At 54.8% G+C, this 20,388-nt stretch overlaps 1 protein-coding gene across 16 annotated transcripts in view; it reads left to right on the top strand.

Annotated features, from left to right (window-relative positions):
* Positions 1-7,345, top strand: part of PLEC (plectin) — a 53,835-nt gene extending 46,490 nt beyond the window's left edge. For all 16 annotated transcript variants that reach the window (XM_055432125.2, XM_088844518.1, XM_088844517.1 and 13 more), the window contains one exon: positions 30-7,345. In XM_055432125.2, coding sequence (XP_055288100.2) covers positions 30-6,242 — 6,213 coding nt within the window. In that variant the 3' untranslated portion in view covers positions 6,243-7,345. The remainder of the gene's footprint in view (positions 1-29) is intronic.
* Positions 7,346-20,388: the final 13,043 nt, after the last annotated feature.

Here is a 20,388-nt window from a genome sequence, read left to right as displayed (position 1 = left end):
TCCCTGACCGACCCCTTCCCCCTTGACAGATGCAGACGGTGCAGCAGGAGCAACTGCTGCAGGAGACGCAGGCCTTGCAGCAGAGCTTCCTCTCCGAGAAGGACAGCCTGCTACAGCGCGAGCGCTTCATTGAGGAAGAGAAGGCCAAGCTGGAGCGGCTCTTCCAAGACGAGGTGGCCAAGGCACAGAAGTTGCGGGAGGAGCAGCAGCGACAGCAGCAGCAGATGCAGCAGGAGAGGCAGCAGCTGCTGGCCAGCATGGAGGAGGCACGGCGGCGGCAGCGTGAGGCTGAGGAGGGTGTGCGGCTCAAGCAGGAGGAGCTGCAGCTTTTGGAGCAGCAGCGGCAGCAGCAGGAGCAGCTGCTGGCGGAGGAAAACCGCCGGCTGCGTGAGCAACTGGAGCACCTGGAGGAGGAGCATCGGGCCGCACTGGCCCACTCCGAGGAGATCACCGCTGCTCAGGCGGCGGCCACCAGAGCCCTGCCCAACGGCCAGGATGCAGTCGACGGCCCAGCCGCAGAGCCAGAGCATACCTTTGACGGCCTGCGGCAGAAGGTGCCGGCCCAGCAGCTGCAGGAGGTGGGCATCCTGAGCACAGAGGAGCTGCAGCGGCTGGCGCAGGGCCGCACCACGGTGGCTGAGCTCTCACAGCGGGAGGACGTGCGCCGCTACCTGCAGGGCCACAGCAGCATCGCCGGGCTGCTACTGAAGCCTGCCAATGAGAAGCTGACCATCTACGCAGCCCTGAGGAGACAGCTGCTGAGTCCGGGCACTGCGCTCATCCTGCTCGAGGCCCAGGCAGCCTCAGGCTTCCTCCTGGACCCCGTGCGGAACAGGCGGCTGACTGTCACCGAAGCCGTGAAGGAGGGCATTGTGGGCCCCGAGCTGCACCACAAGCTGCTGTCAGCCGAGCGCGCGGTCACCGGCTACAAGGACCCGTACACCGGGCAGCAGATCTCCCTCTTCCAGGCCATGAAGAAGGACCTCATCGTGCGCGAGCACGGCATCCGCCTGCTGGAGGCCCAGATCGCCACGGGCGGCATCATCGACCCGGTGCACAGCCACCGCGTGCCCGTGGACGTGGCCTACCAGCGCGGCTACTTTGACGAGGAGATGACCCGCGTGCTGGAGGACCCCAGCGACGACACCAAGGGCTTCTTCGACCCCAACACGCACGAGAACCTCACTTACCTGCAGCTGCTGGAACGCTGCGTGGAGGACCCTGAGACAGGCCTGCGGCTGCTGCCACTCACAGATCAGGCTGCCAAGGGTGGTGAGCTGGTCTACACTGACTCGGAGGCCCGGGATGTGTTTGAGAAGGCCACTGTGTCAGCGCCATTCGGCAAGTTCCAGGGCAAAACAGTGACCATCTGGGAGCTCATCAACTCTGAGTACTTCACAGCCGAGCAGCGGCGGGACCTCCTGCGGCAGTTCCGCACAGGCAAGGTCACCGTGGAGAAGATCATCAAGATTGTCATCACCGTCATTGAGGAGCACGAGCAGAAGGGCCAGCTCTGCTTCCAGGGCCTGCGTGCCCTGGTCCCTGCTGCTGAGCTGCTCGAGAGCGGGGTCATCGACTGGGACCTCTTCCGCCAGCTACAGCTGGGCGAGCGCTCCTTGCAGGAGGTGGCTGAGGTGGAAGGCGTGCGGCGGGCCCTGCGGGGCTCAGGTGTCATTGCAGGCGTGTGGCTGGAGGAGGCGAGGCAGAAACTAAGCATTTATGAGGCTCTGAAGAAAGAGCTGCTGCAGCCGGAGGCAGCCGTGGCCCTGCTTGAGGCCCAGGCTGGCACTGGGCACATCATCGACCCTGCCACCAGCACACGGCTGACTGTGGACGAGGCGGTGCGTGCCGGCCTGGTGGGCCCTGAGCTGCATGAGAAGCTGCTGTCGGCCGAGAAGGCTGTGACTGGCTACAAGGACCCCTACTCGGGGCAGAGCGTGTCCCTGTTCCAGGCCCTGAAGAAGGGCCTCATTCCCAGGGAGCAGGGCCTGCGTCTACTGGATGCCCAGCTGTCCACTGGGGGCACCGTGGACCCCAGCAAGAGCCACCGTGTGCCCCTGGATGTCGCCTGTGCCCGTGGCTACCTGGATAAGGAAACCAGCACTGCCCTCTCGGCACCCAGAGATGACGCCAAGACCTACTACAACCCCAGTACTTGGGAGCCGGCCACCTACAGCCAGCTCCAGCAACAGTGCCGCCCTGACCCGCTGACAGGACTGAGTCTGCTGCCGCTCTCGGAGGAGGCAGCCCGGGCTCGGCAGCAGGAGCTCTACTCTGAGGTCCAGGCCCGCGAGGCCTTTCAGAAGGCCACCGTTGAGGTCCCTGTGGGCAGCTTCCAGGGCCGGGCAGTGACCATCTGGGAGCTCATCAACTCTGAGTACTTCACGGCCGAGCAGAGACAGGAACTGATGCGGCAGTTCCGCACTGGCAAGGTCACCGTGGAGAAGATCATCAAGATCGTCATCACCATTGTGGAGGAGGTGGAGACCACGCGGCAGGAGAGGCTCTCCTTCAGCGGTCTCCGTGCCCCAGTGCCAGCCAGCGAGCTCCTGGCCTCCGGCATCCTCAGCAGCTCCCAGTTTGAGCAGCTCAAGGATGGCAAGACATCAGTCAAGGACCTGTCAGAGCTGGACTCAGTGCGGACCCTTCTCCAGGGCAGCGGTTGCCTGGCTGGCATCTACTTGGAGGAGTCCAAGGAAAAGGTGACCATCTACGAGGCCATGCGGCGGGGCCTGCTCAGGCCCAGCACTGCCATCCTCCTGCTCGAGGCACAGGCGGCCACGGGATTCCTGGTGGACCCCGTGAGGAACCAGCGCCTGTATGTCCACGAGGCCGTGAAGGCTGGTGTCGTGGGCCCCGAACTGCACGAAAAGCTGCTATCGGCTGAGAAGGCCGTGACCGGCTACAAGGACCCCTACTCGGGCAGCACCATCTCCCTCTTCCAGGCCATGAAGAAGGGCCTGGTTGTCCGCGAGCACGGCATCCGCCTGCTGGAGGCCCAGATCGCCACGGGCGGCATCATCGACCCGGTGCACAGCCACCGCGTGCCCGTGGACGTGGCCTACCAGCGCGGCTACTTCGACGAGGAGATGACCCGCGTGCTGGAGGACCCCAGCGACGACACCAAGGGCTTCTTTGACCCCAACACACACGAGAACCTCACGTACAGGCAGCTGATGGAGCGCTGCGTGGAGGACCCCGAGACGGGCCTGCGGCTGCTGCCACTGAAAGAGCCGGAGAAGGCAGAGGTGGTGGAGACCACGCGGGTGTACACCGAGGAGGAGACGCGGAGGGCCTTCGAGGAGACGCAGATCGACATCCCCGGGGGCGGCAGCCACGGGGGCTCCACCATGTCCCTGTGGGAGGTGATGCAGTCCGACCTGATCCCCGAGGAGCAGCGGGCCCAGCTGATGGCCGATTTCCAGGCCGGCCGTGTGACCAAGGAACGCATGATCATCATCATCATCGAGATCATCGAGAAGACTGAGATCGTGCGCCAGCAGAACCTCGTTTCCTACGACTACGTGCGCCGCCGCCTCACAGCCGAGGACCTGTACGAGGCCCGGGTCATCTCGCGCGAGTCCTACAGCCTGCTCCGGGAGGGCACCAGGAGCCTCCGTGAGGTGCTAGAGGCCGAGTCTGCCTGGCGCTACCTCTATGGCACAGGCTGTGTAGCCGGCGTCTACCTGCCCGGCTCCAGGCAGACCCTCACCATCTACCAGGCCCTCAAGAAGGGGCTGCTGAGTGCCGAGGTGGCCCGCCTGCTGCTGGAGGCACAGGCAGCCACGGGCTTCCTGCTGGACCCGGTGAAGGGCGAGCGGCTGACCGTGGATGAAGCCGTGCGGAAGGGCCTGGTGGGCCCCGAGCTGCATGACCGGCTGCTGTCGGCCGAGCGGGCTGTGACTGGCTACCGTGACCCCTACACAGAGCAGACCATCTCGCTCTTCCAGGCAATGAAGAAGGACCTGATCCCTGCCGAGGAGGCCCTGCGGCTGCTGGACGCTCAGCAAGCCACAGGTGGCATCGTGGACCCACGCCTGGGCTTCCACCTCCCGCTGGAGGTGGCCTACCAGCGTGGCTACCTCAACAAGGACACACACGACCAGCTGTCAGAGCCCAGTGAGGTGCGCAGCTATGTGGACCCCTCCACGGACGAGCGCCTCAGCTACACTCAGCTGCTCCGGCGCTGCCGCCGCGATGAGACCAGTGGCCTGCTCCTCCTGCCGCTCTCGGATGCCCGCAAGCTGACCTTCCGTGGCCTGCGCAAGCAGATCACGGTGGAGGAACTGGTGCGCTCGCACGTCATGGACGAGGCCACAGCTCAGCGGCTGCAGGAGGGCCTGACCTCCATTGAGGAGGTCTCCAAGAATCTACAAAAGTTCCTCGAGGGCACCAGCAGCATCGCTGGCGTCCTCGTCGACGCCACCAAGGAGCGGCTGTCGGTGTACCAGGCCATGAAGAAGGGCATCATCCGGCCCGGCACAGCCTTCGAGCTCCTGGAGGCGCAGGCAGCCACCGGCTACGTCATCGACCCCATCAAGGGGCTCAAGCTGACCGTGGAGGAGGCCGTGCGCATGGGCATCGTGGGCCCCGAGTTCAAGGACAAACTGCTGTCGGCTGAGCGCGCCGTCACTGGCTACAAGGACCCCTACTCTGGGAAGCTCATCTCCCTCTTCCAGGCCATGAAGAAGGGCCTCATCCTCAAAGACCACGGCATCCGCCTGCTGGAGGCCCAGATTGCCACAGGCGGCATCATCGACCCCGAGGAGAGCCACCGCCTACCCGTGGACGTGGCCTACCAGCGCGGCCTCTTCGACGAAGAGATGAATGAGATCCTCACTGACCCCTCGGATGACACCAAGGGCTTCTTCGACCCCAACACAGAGGAGAACCTCACGTACCTGCAGCTGATGGAGCGCTGTGTCACCGACCCCCAGACAGGGCTGCGGCTCCTGCCGCTGAAGGAGAAGAAGCGGGAGCGGAAGACGTCCTCCAAGTCCTCAGTGCGCAAGCGGCGTGTGGTCATCGTGGACCCTGAGACTGGCAAGGAGATGTCCGTGTACGAGGCCTACCGCAAGGGCCTCATCGACCACCAGACCTACCTGGAGCTGTCGGAGCAGGAGTGTGAGTGGGAGGAGATCACGATCTCGTCCTCGGACGGTGTGGTCAAATCCATGATCATTGACCGCCGCTCGGGCCGCCAGTATGACATTGATGAGGCCATCGCCAAGAGCCTCATCGACCGCTCGGCGCTGGACCAGTACCGCGCCGGCACGCTCTCCATCACCGAGTTCGCTGACATGCTCTCGGGCAACGCCGGCGGCTTCCGCTCGCGCTCGTCCTCCGTGGGGTCGTCGTCGTCCTACCCCATCAGCCCGGCCGTCTCCAGGACCCAGCTGGCCTCCTGGTCCGACCCCACGGAGGAGACAGGCCCTGTGGCCGGCATCCTGGACACCGAGACCCTGGAGAAAGTGTCCATCACGGAGGCCATGCACCGCAACCTGGTGGACAACATCACGGGCCAGCGGCTGCTGGAGGCGCAGGCCTGCACCGGGGGCATCATCGACCCCAACACCGGTGAGCGTTTCCCCGTCACCGACGCCGTCAACAAGGGCCTGGTGGATAAGATCATGGTGGACCGCATCAACCTGGCCCAGAAGGCCTTCTGCGGCTTCGAGGACCCACGCACCAAGACCAAGATGTCGGCTGCTCAGGCCCTGAAGAAGGGCTGGCTCTACTACGAGGCGGGGCAGCGCTTCCTGGAGGTGCAGTACCTAACGGGCGGCTTGATCGAGCCTGATACGCCGGGCCGTGTGCCCCTGGACGAGGCCCTGCAGCGCGGCACAGTGGACGCCCGCACCGCCCAGAAGCTGCGCGACGTCAGTGCGTACTCCAAGTACCTCACCTGCCCCAAGACCAAGCTCAAGATCTCCTACAAGGACGCACTGGACCGCAGCATGGTGGAGGAGGGCACGGGGCTGCGGCTGCTGGAGGCCGCCGCCCAGTCCAGCAAGGGCTACTACAGCCCCTACAGCGTTAGTGGCTCCGGCTCCACGGCTGGCTCGCGCTCTGGCTCACGCACCGGCTCCCGGGCCGGCTCTCGTCGCGGCAGCTTCGACGCCACGGGCTCAGGCTTCTCCATGACCTTCTCCTCCTCGTCCTACTCCTCCACAGGCTACGGCCGCCGCTACGCCTCGGGGCCCACGTCCTCCCTGGGGGGCCCCGAGTCCGCGGCAGCCTGACCCCTCCTGCTCCCTGCCTCCCGCTCTGCATGTGGCCTCCCGCCCAGGCGCTGGGGTCTCTTTAACGTTGAAAGGTGTCTTCCTCCCAAGCGGTGCCTAAAGTTTAACCAAAAAGACTAGACTAACGTATTAATATATACCTGCTGTCCAGACAGCCTGTCTCCCGGGGACGGGGCCAGTCTAGCCCCACTGACCACTCCATCCCCCGGATCTCCCTGCTCCTCTTTACCTGCCACTCACCACAGCCAGGTGCCTTGGAGGGTCCAGAGATGGGCCCCCCAACTCAGCCCTCCCATCTCCCCAGGGGGTTCCGTCTGGGCGAGCTTCCCCCAGCCCTGTAGATCAGCCCCACCCAACCCCCAGCCCGACCTGCCTGGGCAGTGGACGTAGCCCCCAGCAGCAGGGCCGTCGGGACCAGCGCCTCTCTGTCTCCAGGACTGAATCGCTCGCTCTGCATGGGCAGCAGCAAGTCCTGGTCACCCTCCTCTCCTCGGCTGCTCAAGAAGCCCCTTCCCCACGGGAGGGTGAGGTCCCCGAGCAGATCCAGCCGGCCCAGGCCAGGCCCCCCAGACCCCAGGCCTCTGGCTTCAGCCTTCCAGCCTCAGCTCCCTAGTAAGTGCCTTCTGTGTCCCCCTTTGCACCCCAGGCCCCAAGGACCCAGACCTGGGGTGGGAGACAGACCTTCCTGGTGAAAGGCTTGCCACTGCCCAGCTCTCAGGCGTGCCAGCCAGGTACGGCGGGACCCCCGTAGGTTTCTGCCCTCTATGGGCCCAGTGCCCCCCAAGGCCTGTGGGGCACCCCTCCCCCGGGTGCTGCCTGCCTGCCTCTCCCAGGGAGCCTCAGCCCCCGAGTGGGCCCGGGACGTGGCCAGGGCGGTCCATGCTAACCAGGCCGCCCTGCTGGTGCCACCTGCTCCTGCTCCATCACCCCAGGCCCTGGCGGCTCCACCCCCACCTCCACCCTCTGACTGAGCTTTGCATGTTCCACTAACCCAGGGAGGTGGCGGGTGGAGGCGCCCGGCTTCAGCTGCCTCCGAGGGCAGAACACTAACCTGACCACGGCGGGCCTGCCGCGCTCGCCCCAATAAAAGCAATTCCAACCTCCCCGTGGTCCTGTGTCCCTTCTTGTCCAGAGCTCAGGTGGCGTGTCAGGTAAGGGTGCTGCAGACCCAGGCTCTGAGCTTGGCCTGGGTGAAGACGCTGGCTGGAGGCCACACTCTCAGAGAGCGCCCCAGGCTGAGGGACCCAGAGCACAGAGGAGGTGGAGGCCCAGCCAGCTGGGTCTGCCTGCCCAGCACCCAGGCTGGGTCTGTGATGGTCACTTACACCTGAGGTGAGGCCCTGCAGTCGGTCACTCTGTGCCCCCTGAGTACATGGTTTGGCCAAGGGTAGCTGTCTAGAGAAGGGGGCGGTCGGTGGGCAGAACGTCAGCGTCTCTGCCATGGCCTCCCTGCCACGCCCCTGCTCATCACGTTCAGCTGATTCCAGCTTCTCCAGGATTCGTTCCGGGAGAACTTTAAAGAGGAGGGTGAGTGGGTCAGCCACAGCCCCGCTGAGGTCCTGCCTGAGCTGTCTGCCTGCTCTGCCTAGGGAGGGCCAGTCCGCCATACCCAGGGGTGAGTCCTGGTCCCACACCCTTGGGCTCTCCTCTCTTGCCCACTTGCAGTTAAAAATGAGCCTGCCCAGGGCATCAACCCTCCCTCTGCGTGGTGGTCAGGGGTCTCCCAGCCAGGACGGTGCCCACTGGGCCGGCTGGCCTCCCATGATGAACAGCTGCCCTGCCGGGTGGCTGCTGAGGCCATGAATTGAGGGAGCCCCCACCCTGCCCCGGACAGCCATGTCCTCCCTCGCTGACCGGGACTACTGGGCTGTCACTGACTGGTTGCAGGGACAAGCAGCACGCACCCCAGCGGGTCCCGGGCCTGTGGGGGTTGGGCCGTCTCAGCCTCCCCTCTTGGGGTCCTTGGCTCGAGGTCCTGCCCACATGCCATCCCACGGGGTTCAGCCGAGCCAGGCCAGCAGCTTCCAGAGGGCCTGGCATCCTGTGGCCCTGGATCCATGCAGCCCCCCTCAACGGAAGTGACTCTGAGGTTCGAGGGGTTGTTTCCAGGGACCTGGGGGCGAGCGAGAGGCAGGGCAGAGAGCTGAAGTGGCCATCCGCCCCTTGTTGCTAGCTGGTCTCTGGTTGCCATCGCCTCCAGGGTCTTGCTGGGAGGCTGCTGTGCACAGTGAGAGGGGCTGGGCCCGGCTGGGAGGGGCACCTCACCAGCCTGCACAGGGCCCACCTCAGTGGGAGCCCACGTGCAAGCACGGGTGACCAGTATCCCACAGCCCAGCCGCGCGGGTTGGGTGGCCCAGTGGCTGCTCTGCCCATGCTCCTAGCAGATGTTGGCGTGACCTCACCCCCGTGTCCACCTATACCTTGGCCACTCCTGCTCCTCTCAGGCCCTGTCCCGCCAGCCAGGCCATGCCACCCAGGAGCCACTCTCCTCTCATCTCGGGGGTGGGGGGAACGGAGTTGGGGGAGCACCCAGTGCAGGGCCGAGGCTCCAGCCCGGGGTTTCCTTCGCTGCTGTCAGCCCAACACGCCACGCCTGCCATGGTGGGCCAGGCCAGGCTTCCTCCTCCTCCAGTCTTGTCGCAGGGGCCCCCTGCAAGGCTGTCGTCTAGCAGTAGTAGGGGGCACGGGGGTGTGGGCCACCTGCCCGTGTCGCCCCCTGGCTCTGAGTGAGCCTGAGCTGGTGTCCACCCCGCTCACCCCAGGCCCTCGGCCAGCCGCCCAGCTTTGTGTCAGTGTGTCTGTTGGGGGATGTCAACTGTGCAGACCAACCAGCCTTGGGAGCATCCTAGGACCGGCCCTGGGGAGACCACACATCCTCCATCCTCACTTCCAAGTCAGGGCTCCCCTGGGCCTCTCCAGAGACCCTGAGTCACAGCCTCACTGCCCGTGTTCTTTTAAGGGTGGCACAGGCCAGGACTTAACCCTGACCTGCGCCCACTATACCTGTGTACTCCCCCACCCTTCACGCAGCCTGAACGCCATCCACCCCAGGTACCAGGACAGCCAGCGTCCAGCCCCCACAGGAGATGAGCAGGTGGGCGTTGCAGCCCCAGGCCCCGCTGCACAGGGTGCTTCCTGAGACCACGTCTGACACCAGCTGTCTCAGGTCAGTTCCGAGATGCAGAGCCCGAGATTGCGATGCAGGTGCTCCTGGTGGGGTGGGGGGCTCCCAGGGAGGGTGTGCAGAAAGAATCGGGGAGAGCCACTGGGTGAAGGTGCGGTCTCTGCAAAGCCTCCTGCGGCCTGATCCTGGGGTCCCAGGCCTCAGAGAGCTGTTTCTCCAATGACAGGTGGTCTGGGCTGATATTCCCTGCCTCCCAGCCATGGGCTGCGGGCTGCCCTGAGGTGGGCACCTTTAGCGGGGCAGCTCTCACTAAACAGGCTGGTGCGAGTTCGTGGCAGCTGTGGATGGGCACACCCACTCCCAAACAGGCCCTGAGTGGATCGCTGGTTGCACCTGCTCCGACAGACCCATATCCCGAGGAAAACCCTCCACCTGTAACTCTTCCAGCTGAGACCTCAGGCACCTGAGGGCTCGAGAAAGGAAAGGGAAACCTCAGGTGAGAAATGAAGCCACACTCCAGCGTGGGGGCGACACTGCCCCAAGGAGTCTGCTGAGCCTACCCAGCCCAAGCCTCGGTCCCAGCAGACCCTCAGGAGTGGGGCACGCCCTGGGCTGCACAGGCTGGCACTGCGTGACCCCCGCCTCCCCACGGCTCTGCTTAGCGAGCACATCTCTGGGCACACCCCACCATGGCAGATACTGGCAGGGGAACCTCCTCGGATCAGGAAAACCGTCCGCTGCACGTTTGTAACCTCAGGTCCTCGTCTTGTGCTTTCTGGGGAAGTCCATGCAGAGAAACGTTAAGGCCCTGGCCCCAGGTTGGCTGTGTCTGGGCCTGGCATGAACAAACACAACCTTCTCTGGGCGTCTTGCCTCCAACGCCTTGCAGAATTCCCACAGATAAAACCCAGTCTTTGAAACACCATCTCACAATTCAAAATTGTAAGACAAGTGAAAATAAGCCATTATGAATAAATCAACATAAGCAAAAGCAGAATTAGAACCCAAAGGACTTAGGACATTGGAATTATTCAATAAAGAATATATATTGATAGTAACTGTGTTGAAAATGACTATGAAGTGAGAGAGAATTTACAAGTGAGACTTATTGTTTGTAAAGGAGAAGACTGTAAATGAATTTAGTTGAACTACTAGGAATGAAGGGCTTCCCTGGTGGCTCAGCTGGTAAAGAATCTGCCTGTAATGCAAGAGACCTGGGTTCGATCCCTGGGTTAGGAAGATCCCCTGGAGAAGGGAAAGGCTACTCACTCCAGTATTCTGGCCTGGAGAATTCCACGGATGGTATAGTCCATGGGGTCGCAAAGAGTCTGACACGACAGAGCAACTGTCACTGGAAATGAAACATAAAACATTTAAAACTCAATGGATTCATTCAACAGTGGATTAGACATAAGTTGAAGGATGTTAAATTGGAAGATAAATCTGAATGAATGACTCAGAATTCATCCCAGGTAAGGGCAATGAGAAAGAGGATAACAGACAGCTCATAACAAAATACTCCACACTGGTCTAACTGTAGTTCTGGAAGAAGATGTCAAAACACATATGGAGATAATTTTTGAAGAAATAAAAGCTGATAATTATTTTCCAAATTGACGAAAAACATGAATCATTATATTAAAGAAGCACAGTAAAATTCAGTCATGGCAAGTGACATATTTGTATCAAAACACACTAACACAATTATAGAGAACTAGATGGGGAAACAGTGTCAGACTTTATTTTTTGGGGCTCCAAAATCACTGCAGATGCTGATTGCAGCCAGGAAATTAAAAGACGCTTACTCCTTGGAAGGAAAGTTATGACCAACCTAGATAGCATATTAAAAAGCAGAGACATCACTTTGCTAACCAAGGTCCGTCTAGTCAAGGCTATGGTTTTTCCCGTGGTCATGTATGGATGTGAGAGTTGGACTGTGAAGAAGGCTGATCACTGAAGAATTGATGGTTTTGAACTGTGGTGCTGGAGAAGACTCTTGAGAGTCCCTTGGACTGCAAGGAGATCCAACCAGTCCATTCTAAAGGAGATCAGTCCTGGGTGTTCATTGGAAGCACTGATGCTAAAGCTGAAACTCCAATACTTTGGCCACCTCATGCGATGAGTTGACTCACTGGAAAAGACTCTGATGCTGGGAAGGATTGGGAGTGGGAGGAGAAGGGGACGACAGAGAATGAGATGGCTGGATGGCATTACCGACTCTGTGGACATGAGTTTGAGTGAACTCCGGGAGTTGGTGATGGACAGGGAGGCCTGGCGTGCTGTGATTCATGGGGTCGCAGAGACTCAGACACGACTGAGCGACTGAACTGAACTGAACATGATAAATATGTCACAATTAGTGAACCAATATGTTATTGTCACTTAAAATTTGTATTCTATTCAGATTTTCTTATTTTTTACACAATGATCTGCTGTTACAGGACCTCTCTTGGACACCACATTATATTTAGTCATCATATTGCCTTAGGCCCCTCTTGGCTTTGACAGTTTTGCAAACTTTGAGACGGTTTTGAGGACTGGTTATGTATTCCCCACACTGATGCTTGAGAAGCACAGGGCTAAATTGATGCCAAGTTTTATCACTTAAGAAATAAGGTGAATAACCATGTCCCCCTTCCCCACCTCTATTCCGCATTGTATCTGAGAGTCTAGCCCGGACAGTAAAGCAAGAATGAAACAAAAGCAAGATTCAAAGGAAAGCGGCAAAACTCTGTGTGCAGGTGACATGCTCTCAAGAAATCCACTAAAAAACTATGAGAGCCAGTAAACGAGTTCAGCAAGTTTGTGAGATACAGGCCAATATACAAAAGTCAATTATATTTATATACATTTATAATAATCTGAAAATTAAGAGTTCCATTTAAATAGTATCAGAAAGAATAAACTTGGGAATAAATTTAGCAAAAGTCATGACAAATTTATATTCTGAAAATTACAAAGCACTGTTAAAAAAAATTAAAGAACTAAATAAATAGAAAAACATCTCATGTTCATGGATTGGAAGATTTAATATTGTTCAGACAACAATACTCAAATTGATCTGCAAATTCAATCTCAATAAAAATTCCACCTAGATTCTTTGCAGAAATTAATAAATCAATCCTAAAATTCATATGGATATTAAGGAATTCAGAATACTCAGAGCAATCTTGAAAAAAATGAACAAAACTGGAGAAATCACACTTCCCTTTCAAAATTTGCCTCAAAGCTACAGTAATCAAAGCAATGTGATATTGGCATGAGGACAGACATATAGTTGGATAAAATAGAACAGAGAGTCCAAAAATAAGCACATATTACCTTAGTTATATGGTTATAATTATGGTCCACTGATTTTTGACAAGGATGTTGTTCTTTTCAGTAGGGAAAAGAACAGTTTTTTCAACAAATGGTGCTGGGGAAACTGCATATCCATCTGCAGAAGAGTGAAATTAGACCCCTACCTCACACTGTACACATAAATTAACTCAGAATGGATCAAATACCAAATGTGTTTTAGAAGAAAATGTAAATATTCATGACCTTAGATTAGGCAATAATTTTTTTGTTTGTCTTTTGACCCTGTAGCATGCTGGATCTTAGTTCTCCAAACAGGAATCAAACCCAAGCCCCCTGCAGTGCAAACTCAGGATCTTAACCACTAGATGGCCAGGGAAGTGCCCTAGGCAGTAAGTTTTTGATATAACACCAAGCACAAACGACCAGTGGAAACAACAGATAAATTTGACTCTATAGAAATTTAAAACTTTTATATATCAAAGGATCTCATCAAGAAAATGAAAAGAAAATCCATAATGTGGGAAAAAATATTTAGATATCTCATATAATCTGAGAAGGAGCTTGAATTCATAAAGAATACCTACAACTCAATAATAAAAACTCAAAAGTCCAATTTTAAAATGGGCAAAGAAGCTCAACAGACATTTCTCCAGAGAAGATCTGCACGTGTCAGAAAAGCGTATGAAAAGGTGCTTAATGTCATCAGCCATCAGCCCGTGAGATGCAAATCAAAACTACAGTGAGATACCACTTCCCAGGCAGTACAATGGCTGTGATAGAAAAGACAGACAACCGGAGAGGCTGTGGGGAAACTGGGACTCGTAGACGTTGTCGGTGAAAGCGTAAAGTACTACTGCAGCTTTGAGAATCAGCAACTTCTGTCAGTTTCCCAAAAGTCAAACATGAAGTCGCCATGTGGCCCAGCAATAGCCCTCCTACACATCAATCCATAAAAAGTGACGCGTGTCCGCACAGAAACTCTCACACAGGTGCTCACAGAAGCCCAAAGGCAGAAGCATGCCAAGTGTCCATCAGACGACGATGGAGAAGTAGAGGGTCGTGACTCCACACAGTGGAAGATCACTTAGCTAAAATAAGAAGGACGGAGCATGTGCTACCCCATGGGTGAACCTTGAAAATATTATGCTACGTTAAGGAAGCCAGTGATAAAAGACCACCTATAATATGAGGCCATTTATGAGAAATGTCCAGAAGAGGTAAGCCCCCCAGGCCAAGAGGCACAAACAAGAAAAAGACCTACAGAACATTTCTGAGAGAAATTGAAAAGCTCATCAGTGGAGAGTCAGACCTCGTGCACAGATGGGAAGACTATACTGCTGAGACACCTCTTTCCGATCCAGACTGCAGAGCCACTGCAGCACACCTCAATTCCAGCAGTGTTTTTGTTTTTTAAAGACATTGACAAGCTAATCCTAAAATTCACGTGAGAATGCAAGGGCAGAAGTGGCCAAGACAAGCTTGAAAAGGACAAGCAAATTTGAAAGACTTGCACTCTCTGACTTTAAGACTTACTGTGAAAAAAGTGAAAGTCACTCTGTGTCCAGCTCTTTGTGATGCCATGGAATAGTCCATGGAATTCTCCAGGCCCCACAGGGCTCGGACCCAAGTCACCCACATTGCAGGAGGGTTCTTTACCATCTGAGCCACCAGGGAAGCCCAAGAATACTGAAGCGGGTAACCTATCCCTTCTCCAACGGATGTTCCCAACCCAGGAATCAAACTGGGGTCTCCTGCATTGCAGGCAGATTCTTTACCAGTTGAGCTACCAGGAAGCCCTACTTACCGTAAACGTATAGTAATTGAGACAGCTTGGAACTGATGTCAACATACATCAATAAAGCCCAGAAATAGAACCTTGTGTGTATTGTCATCTGATTTGAAGTAAAAATCACAAAAATAAGCCAGTGGAGCAAGGGTAATCTTTCATCAAATGATGCTGGAGCCACTGGATGTCTACATGCACAAGACGAACCTCACACTGTTACAAAAATGAACTCAGAATGGATCATAATTGGGATCTAAAACAACAAAAATCTAAAAGGAGATATATGATAAAAATCTTTCTGAGCTTTCGGTTAAGCAAAGGGTTCTTAGACATAACACCAAAAGCACAGTCAATAGAGGACAAAATTGAAAATTAGATTTCATCAATATTAAGAATTTATGGGAATTCCATGGCAGTTCAGTGGTTAGGACCCCCCCAGTTTCACTGCCGAGGGCCTGGGTTTGATCCCTGGTTGAAAAGCTAAGATCCCGCAAGGCAAGCCAAAGTGGCGCGGTCAAAAATAAAAAGCTGCAGACTGGGAAACGATAGCTGTAAGTCACATCACTGATAAAGAACTTGCATCCGGAATAACACTCAATGAAAGGACCCATCCCAGCCTGAAAATGGGCAGAAGCTTTGGACAGCCACTTCAGGGATGAAGATGCAGAAATGGTGACCAGCACACGGAAAGGGGCTTGGCTTCACCTGCCGTCAGGGAATATGAATTAAACCTGTGATGACAGAACATCCCGCACCCACTAGAAAGCCTGAAAGAAAGCCAGTGCTGGTGCAGAGGTCAGGCCGCTGGAGCTCTAGTACGGAGCTGGGGGCGGGGGTGCTTCACCGCTTTGGAACGTCCCTTCAACCAGAATATTCCAGCATCTACCGTAGTCCGGCGTATTCACCCAGCAGGAAGCAACGTGTCCACGCAGAGCAGCCTTACTGGTAATGGTCCCAAACCGCAGGGTAACCAGGTGTTCATCCGCACGCTGGTGGGTAAGCTCGCTGGGCTGTACACACCAAGAAAACAGCGCAGCGGTGAAAGAGGTTCACTGGTGATACCTACAGCGCCATCGCTGATTCTCGGGACACTTAGGCTGAATGAGAGCTGGATAACGAGAAAGCACATGCTGTTCGATCCCGTTTATACAAAGTTTTGGAAACGCACATAACTCAGAGCGATGGGAAGGGGCTCAGTGGCTGCCTGGGGCTGGAGGACGCTTGGGGGCACGGGCAGCTGACAGTCAAAACATACATATTGACAACCCCTGGCACCCGGCATTTGCACAAATAGGTCTCTACAGGGAGACTCTCACACAGGCCCAAGGAGACGTGGCCAATGTGCCTCATTCTTGGATGGAGGGTAAAGTTGAAGAAAGCCACTATTAATGAAAAATTAAACAGTCGATCTGAGAAAGACATGGAAACTTTTATTTGAGCCAAATTTGAGGATTATAAGCTAGAAAGAGCATGTCAGAAAGCTCTGAGAACTGCTTCCTGGTTAGAAGTCGAGACACAGGCTGTGTAAGTTGTGTAGGAGTGGAGGGCTGCGCCTCAGACGTATCATTGAGTTTCCCTAACCCAGGTCTCAGCACATCCCAGTGGGTCACGTGACCCCTTACAAGCTCAAGGAGGAATGTTATCTTTTAGGGAGTTGTCTCCTTGGTACTGGAGAATGGCTCTTTGCAGTTGAGCAGGTATTTCTGCTGCTGGCGGAGTTTTGGTGGGTGTGTAATGCAGATACATGGTGCACCCTGGGGGAAAGACTTCTTGTTTAACTTTTTCTTTTCCTGCCATAAAGTGTGAATTGCATTTCACACCATGTAACCCAAGTTACTCCAGTGGGTGAGATATTCACATATTGGAATAAGCAGAGGTTACAATGAGAGAGAAAAGGTCTGTTTAAAATATAAGACATCAGTAACATGTAAAATGGAAGCACACCTGGCTTAACATGTGTTACTCCACAAGGGTGTGGATCTCGGCTCATTCTGGACTTGGTTACATAACCATGTTACAAATGGGGGAGTGACCCTTAAAAGGGTGAAAGAACAGAGTCCTGGCCAGAAGCAGGGCAGAGGAGGAGCCTCTGACAAAGGGGTCCTTCACAGAGGCACCCCCGCAGATCCAGGCAGGGACCGCTGAGAACGTGTGTTATTTGGCAGACAGAAGACAGCCTCTCAGCCGGCTCTGAGGGACAGCTGTGGCGAGGTGAGGGAGGGGCCAGGATTCATAGCACTTATTACAGCACAGACCTGACAGTCAGAACATCAAAAGACACTGTTCATTAAAGAGAAACAGACAACTCAGGTTTCTTTCTATGTGTGGGAAGACGCAAGCGGCAGGGCTCTCGGAAACCATTCCTTTGATCTGCACCTCGGCTACCTGGGCCCAGCGTTCTCTGCTTGCTCACCTGGGTCCCTGCAGGCTGCTTCGTGAGGTGGGTGTGGTTGCCGGCTGCCGGCTGTCGCTGCCACATCCTTTGTTGACTGATTCATCGGGGACATTCTATGTGACCTTCTTCACCCACCCTTACTGCAGAACCGGTTTGTCTTTCCCTGTTTCTAAGGGAGTTTGTCTGCTATTGATTCGCATGGTTCTTCAAGGTCCCCAGGTGACTGCATAATATCACAGATTTCATTGTTGAGATAGCGAACCCCAGCCAGGGAGCAGGCAGGTGCCCAGCAGTTCTGGAAGCCCAGCGGGCCTCATACTCATGCTGCTGGCAGGCCTGGCCTGGCCAGACCGCTGGGCTCCGGTTGGTCTAGGAAGGGCTTGAGCTGTGCCCAGATGTAGCCAGAGCGCTGGTGCCCTTGGGGGCCCCACCCTCAGGGCTGAGGCGGAGCCATTCCCCGCCCGGAGCTGAGTCTGTCTTCCAGGCTGAGCCCTTTTGGGACCCCCCGCGCTGCTGACAAAGGGCCTGACCTGGGGCAGGTGGAGCCCAGGCCAGAGGTAGCCGCACACAGCCCTGTTCAGTGAGGAGCGGACCAACTTGTCAAAGAAGGGTCCTGGGAAGACAGAGTGTCCCTGTGCAGGAAGGAAGCGTGATGCTCACCTCACACCGTGTACAAAACTTAACTCAGAGCATGTCAAAGATTTAATTTTAAGACCTAATACTATAAAGTCTTCTCTAGTGGTCCAGTGGCTAAGACTCAACACTCCCAGTGCAGAGGGCCTGGGTTTGACCCCTGGCCAGGGAACTAGATCTGGCATGCTGCAGCTGAGACCTGGTGCAGCCAAATCAATAAATATATATTTTAAAAAACCTGTTAAACACAGAATAAAAAAATGCATGACTTTGAATTAGGCAATGACTTCTTAGGTATGACACCAAAGGTACAGGCAACAAAAGAAAAAAACAAGGGAAATGAGATTTTATGAAAATTTTTAAATTTTGTTTGTGCAAAGACACTATTGGCAGACTGAAAAGGCAACCCAGAGAATGGAAGAGAATCTTTGCAAACCACATACCTGAGAAATGATTATAATTTAGAACACGTGGAGAACTCCTAAAACTCAACAGGAACAAAACAAACAACCCAGTTCAGGAATGGACAAAGGATTTGAACAGACATTTCTCTAAAGAAGATGCAGAGGCAGCCGGCCGTTGTTGTTCAGTGGCTCAGTCGTGTCCGACTCTTTGAGACCCCATGGACTGAAGCTCGCCAGGCTTCCCTGTCCATCACTAGCTCCCAGAGCTCACTCAAACTCATGTCCATTGAGTCAGGGATGCCATCCAACCGTCTCATCCTCTGTCATCCCCTTCTCTTCCTGCCCTCAATCTTTCCCAGCATCAGGGTCTTTTCCAATGAGTCGGTTCTTCGCATCAGGTGGCCAACGTATTGGAGTTTCAGCTTCAGCATCAGTCCTTCCAATGAATATTCAGGACTGATTTCCTTTAGGATGGACTGGTTGGATCTCCTTGCAGTCCAAGGGACTCTCGAGAGTCTTCTCCAACACCACAGTTCAAAAGCATCAATTCTTCAGCGCTCAATGTCATAACATCGGGATACAGAATCTACATGCAAGGACTCACCTCCCCACGTCCGTCCAAGCCCTGCAGGGGGCAGTGTGCTGAGGGGTCGGGGTCCCACCGCCTGCTCCTGCAGCGGCAGCCTCACCTGAGGAACCACAGCCAAGGGGAGAAGGGTGGGAGCTGGGAGCAGCTCCCCTCCTCATCCTGGCCTAACCTAAGGCCGCTGGACACAGACGGTGGAGACACAGGTTTGCCCTTCACCCCCTCTCCAGCCTGGCGCTTCCTACTCTCCACCACCTCCAGGGGCCTGAGAATGGAACGTGGTCACGGCTACACCAGGGTGGCGGGGCCACTCCGGCAGGTCCTCTGGGATTGACTCAATCTTCAGGGTTGGTCCAGGCCGGGCAGCAGGAGTGGGGAGACCTCCGGGGTTCTTTGAATGACCACAAGAGCCTCCTCTCTAAGGAGGCAGGGCGGTCACCTTTTTGGTGCAGACGATTGCAACTCATTTTCACTGTAACTATTCAGTCATCTCCTGCAATTGATGGCTAAGTGGGTGTTTATTAGGAGAGTTTTGAGCATTCTTTGGGATTAGAATGAAAACTGATCTTTTCCAGTCCTGTGGCCACTGCTGCGTTTTCCAAATTTGCTGGCATATTGAGTGCAGCACTTTCACAGCATCATCTTTCAGGATTTCAAACAGTTTAACTGGAATTCCATCACCTCCACTAGCTTTCTCGTAGTTATGCTTTCTAAGGCCTACTTGACTTCACATTCCAGGATGTCTGGCTCTAGGTGAGTGATCACACCATCATGATTATCTGGGTCATGAAGATCTTTTTTGTACAGTTCTCCTGTGTATTCTTGCCACCTCTTCTTAACATCTTCTGCTCTGTTAGGTCCATACCATTTCTGTCCTTTATTGTGTTCATCTTTGCATGAAATGTTCCCTTGGTATCTCTAATTTTCTTGAAGAGATCTCTAGTCTTTCCCATTCTATTGTTTTACTCTCTTGCATTGCATTGATCGCTGAGGAAGGCTTTCTTATCTTTCCTTGCTATTCTTTGGAACTCTGCATTCAAATGGGTATATCTTTCCATTTCTCCTTTGCCTTTCACTTTTCTTCTTTTCTCAGCTATTTGTAAGCTTTCCTCACACAGCCATTTCTTTTTTTTTTTTTGCATTTCTTTTTCTCATGGATGGTCTTGATCACTGCCTCCTGTACAATGTCATGAACCTCTGTCCACAGTTCTTCAGGCACTCTGTCTATCAGATCTAGTCCCTTGAATCTATTTCTCACTTCCACTGTATAATCGTAAGGGATTTGATTTAGGTCATACCTGAATGGTCTTGTGGTTTTCCCTACTTTCTTCCATTTGAGTCTGAATTTGGCGATAAGGAGTTCATGATCTGAGCCACAGTCAGCTCCCATCTTGTTTTTGCTGACTGTATAGAGCTTCTCCATCTTCGGCTGCAAAGAATATAATCAAGCTGATTTCGGTATTGACCGTCTGATGTCCATGTGTAGAGTCGTCTCTTGTGTTGTGAAGAGGGTGTTTGCTATGACCAGTGCATTCTCTTGGCAAAACTCTGTTAGCCTTTGCCCTGCTTCATTTTGTACTCCAAGGCCAAACTTGCCTTTTACTCTAGGTATCTCTTGACTACCTACTTTTGCATCCTAGTCCCCTATGATGAAAAGGACATCTTTTTGGGTGTTAGTTCTAGAAGGTCTTGTAGGTCTTCATAGAACCGTTCAACTTCAGCTTCTTCAGCATTACTGGTCAGGGCATAGACCTGGATTACTACAGTAATTGTAGTATTGAAATGTAGTATTTATGAATTGTAGTATTGAAACCATATTGAATGGTTTGCCTTGGAAATGAACAGAGATCATTCTGTCACTTTTGAGATTGCACCCAAGTATTGCATTCTGGACTCTTTTGTTGACTATGAGGGCTCC

Source organism: Moschus berezovskii, chromosome 16 (assembly GCF_049115385.1).
Source record: "Moschus berezovskii isolate FMDL1 chromosome 16, NW_MosBer_1.0, whole genome shotgun sequence".
Lineage (NCBI taxonomy): Eukaryota > Metazoa > Chordata > Mammalia > Artiodactyla > Moschidae > Moschus > Moschus berezovskii.
This window is presented reverse-complemented; position numbering and strand designations above follow the sequence as displayed.